At 27.4% G+C, this 1,883-nt stretch overlaps 1 protein-coding gene across 1 annotated transcript; it reads right to left on the reverse strand.

The window, feature by feature from the left end:
- Nucleotides 1-425: 425 nt before the first annotated feature.
- Nucleotides 426-1,329, reverse strand: LOC111617011 (adhesive plaque matrix protein-like). The gene is made up of 3 exons (XM_023358356.1): nt 1,218-1,329; nt 740-1,014; nt 426-679 (listed from the first exon to the last, which is right to left on the reverse strand). Exons 1-3 carry the CDS (start codon nt 1,222-1,224, stop codon nt 536-538), a joined length of 426 nt encoding a protein of 141 aa, XP_023214124.1. The 5' UTR covers nt 1,225-1,329; the 3' UTR covers nt 426-535.
- Between the last annotated feature and the right edge of the window lie 554 nt (nt 1,330-1,883).

The raw sequence follows: 1,883 nt of genomic DNA on the forward strand, positions 1-1,883 counted from the left end.
ACAAATAATAGTAGATTTTGACATAAAATATTCAGTTTTAGTGATTAATATAAAATGCATAACTATGTTCTTATACATGATTATTATTTTTATATAAGGCACGAATTAAATTCTCTATAAAAATAAGGAATACATACAAATTTTTTTAACTTTTTACTAGTATAAATTGAGATTTTTTTATGTTTAATACAAAGCAAATGTTAGAAAAATAACTTTATAATTAAAGAAAAAACAGAAGACAGAATTCAAATTTAGTCATATTTTGTTATCTTAATAGTTCGTGTGCTTAACATATGTTTACAAAACTATTAAGTTTAAGCAAATAATATTACTATATATCAATAATTATATACAAATAGTTGAGAAATAGAATTAAAATATTTATCACTTATTCCAAATAAATGTTATAATATTCTAGTTTACTGTTAATATTAAATCCGCATTCCTTACATCATTAATTGTTCATCAATAACATTATACAACTCGGCAATTTCTTTGTAATTGTCCGACGAAATTCAACCTATTCCTCGTCATTTTACCAGTGATGACCGTGGTGATGACGGTGATGATGGTGATGGTGATGATGACGATTATCGTGCGTCAAAGAATCTATCACCGCTTCTGTTGCCATACCTAATGCAACACCAGCTGCAAATCCTCCTCCTCCTCCTCTATGATTCTAAAGAACAAAATTTAATTAATAAATTGAAAGTTGAACACAAATATTTGTTTATATTACCTCTCTTTCTTCTACGATTACAGTTGTTGTGGGAGCCGAAGGAGGTACATAAACAGGTGGGGGTGGAGGTTGGACAACTCTTTCTGTTACCGTAATAGTCTCTCCACAGCGATTCTCTTGTATAACCACATCAGTCCTAGTTACTGGAGGATACGCTGGATAACCAACAGGGGGATTTGTGTAAGCAGGTTGAGCAGGGTAAGTTGTAGGATAAGAGGGTTGACCATAAGCAGGTGGATAATTATTGGCAGGATAGCCTCCCGGATAATTAGGATCTAAATGAAACAATCTCTCGGATCAATACTACGAAAATGCTAGAACACAACACTCTTACAAAAGCGCTGTTATAGGTAAATAATATTAAATACAACCAAATTAAACTAAATTTACAAACATTATTAATTATATAAAGAATTACGAGTAATTAATTAAATTAAATTAATTTACGACTATAAACGAAACAGTTAAAATCACTCACAACTCATATCGAGATCGTCGTTAAACTAATACTTATTGTTGCGTTATTCCTTTGAAATTTATACTGACGAGTTTCACAATAATTTGTTAATATTCTCATATCATTCTTATGCAATTCTTTTATATTTATACATATATTTTGATACGTAGATGACTCACCAATTGCTGAATAATATATAAAAAATAACAACACACATAATCATGTGACAAATATTATCGAAATTTATCTCAAGTATTAAGATAAAAGTAAGATTTGATTCAATTAACGAGAGTATTTTTAGTGAATTTTTAATGAATATGCCTTCCATTTTATTATTTTTAAAGTTATGAAACAGTTTATATTGTATTTACACTGAACTTCAAGAAGAATTTGCAGAATATGTTACAAGTATGTTTTCGTATCTTATTATTAAACCCAAAAATATTACTGATAAAATTTTTTATCATCATTTATATCTTTATTATCTATATGTAAAGATAAACTGATTTATATACTCCTTGGCATTAATTTAGTATTTTCTTTTCTTAATTTTATGTAGTTTTACTTATGGACCTACGTCCTATTTTTCAGTTTTTACATTGTTATTATTGTTTCTTCATATAATAATTGTTGAAAATAAAGTTACATTAGGACATTTATTTCTAATAATTATAATAAATGTAAAGC

The sequence above is a fragment of the Centruroides sculpturatus genome, unplaced genomic scaffold, assembly GCF_000671375.1.
Source record: "Centruroides sculpturatus isolate CEXI.00-Female unplaced genomic scaffold, Cexi_2.0 scaffold4499, whole genome shotgun sequence".
NCBI classification, from domain to species: domain Eukaryota; kingdom Metazoa; phylum Arthropoda; class Arachnida; order Scorpiones; family Buthidae; genus Centruroides; species Centruroides sculpturatus.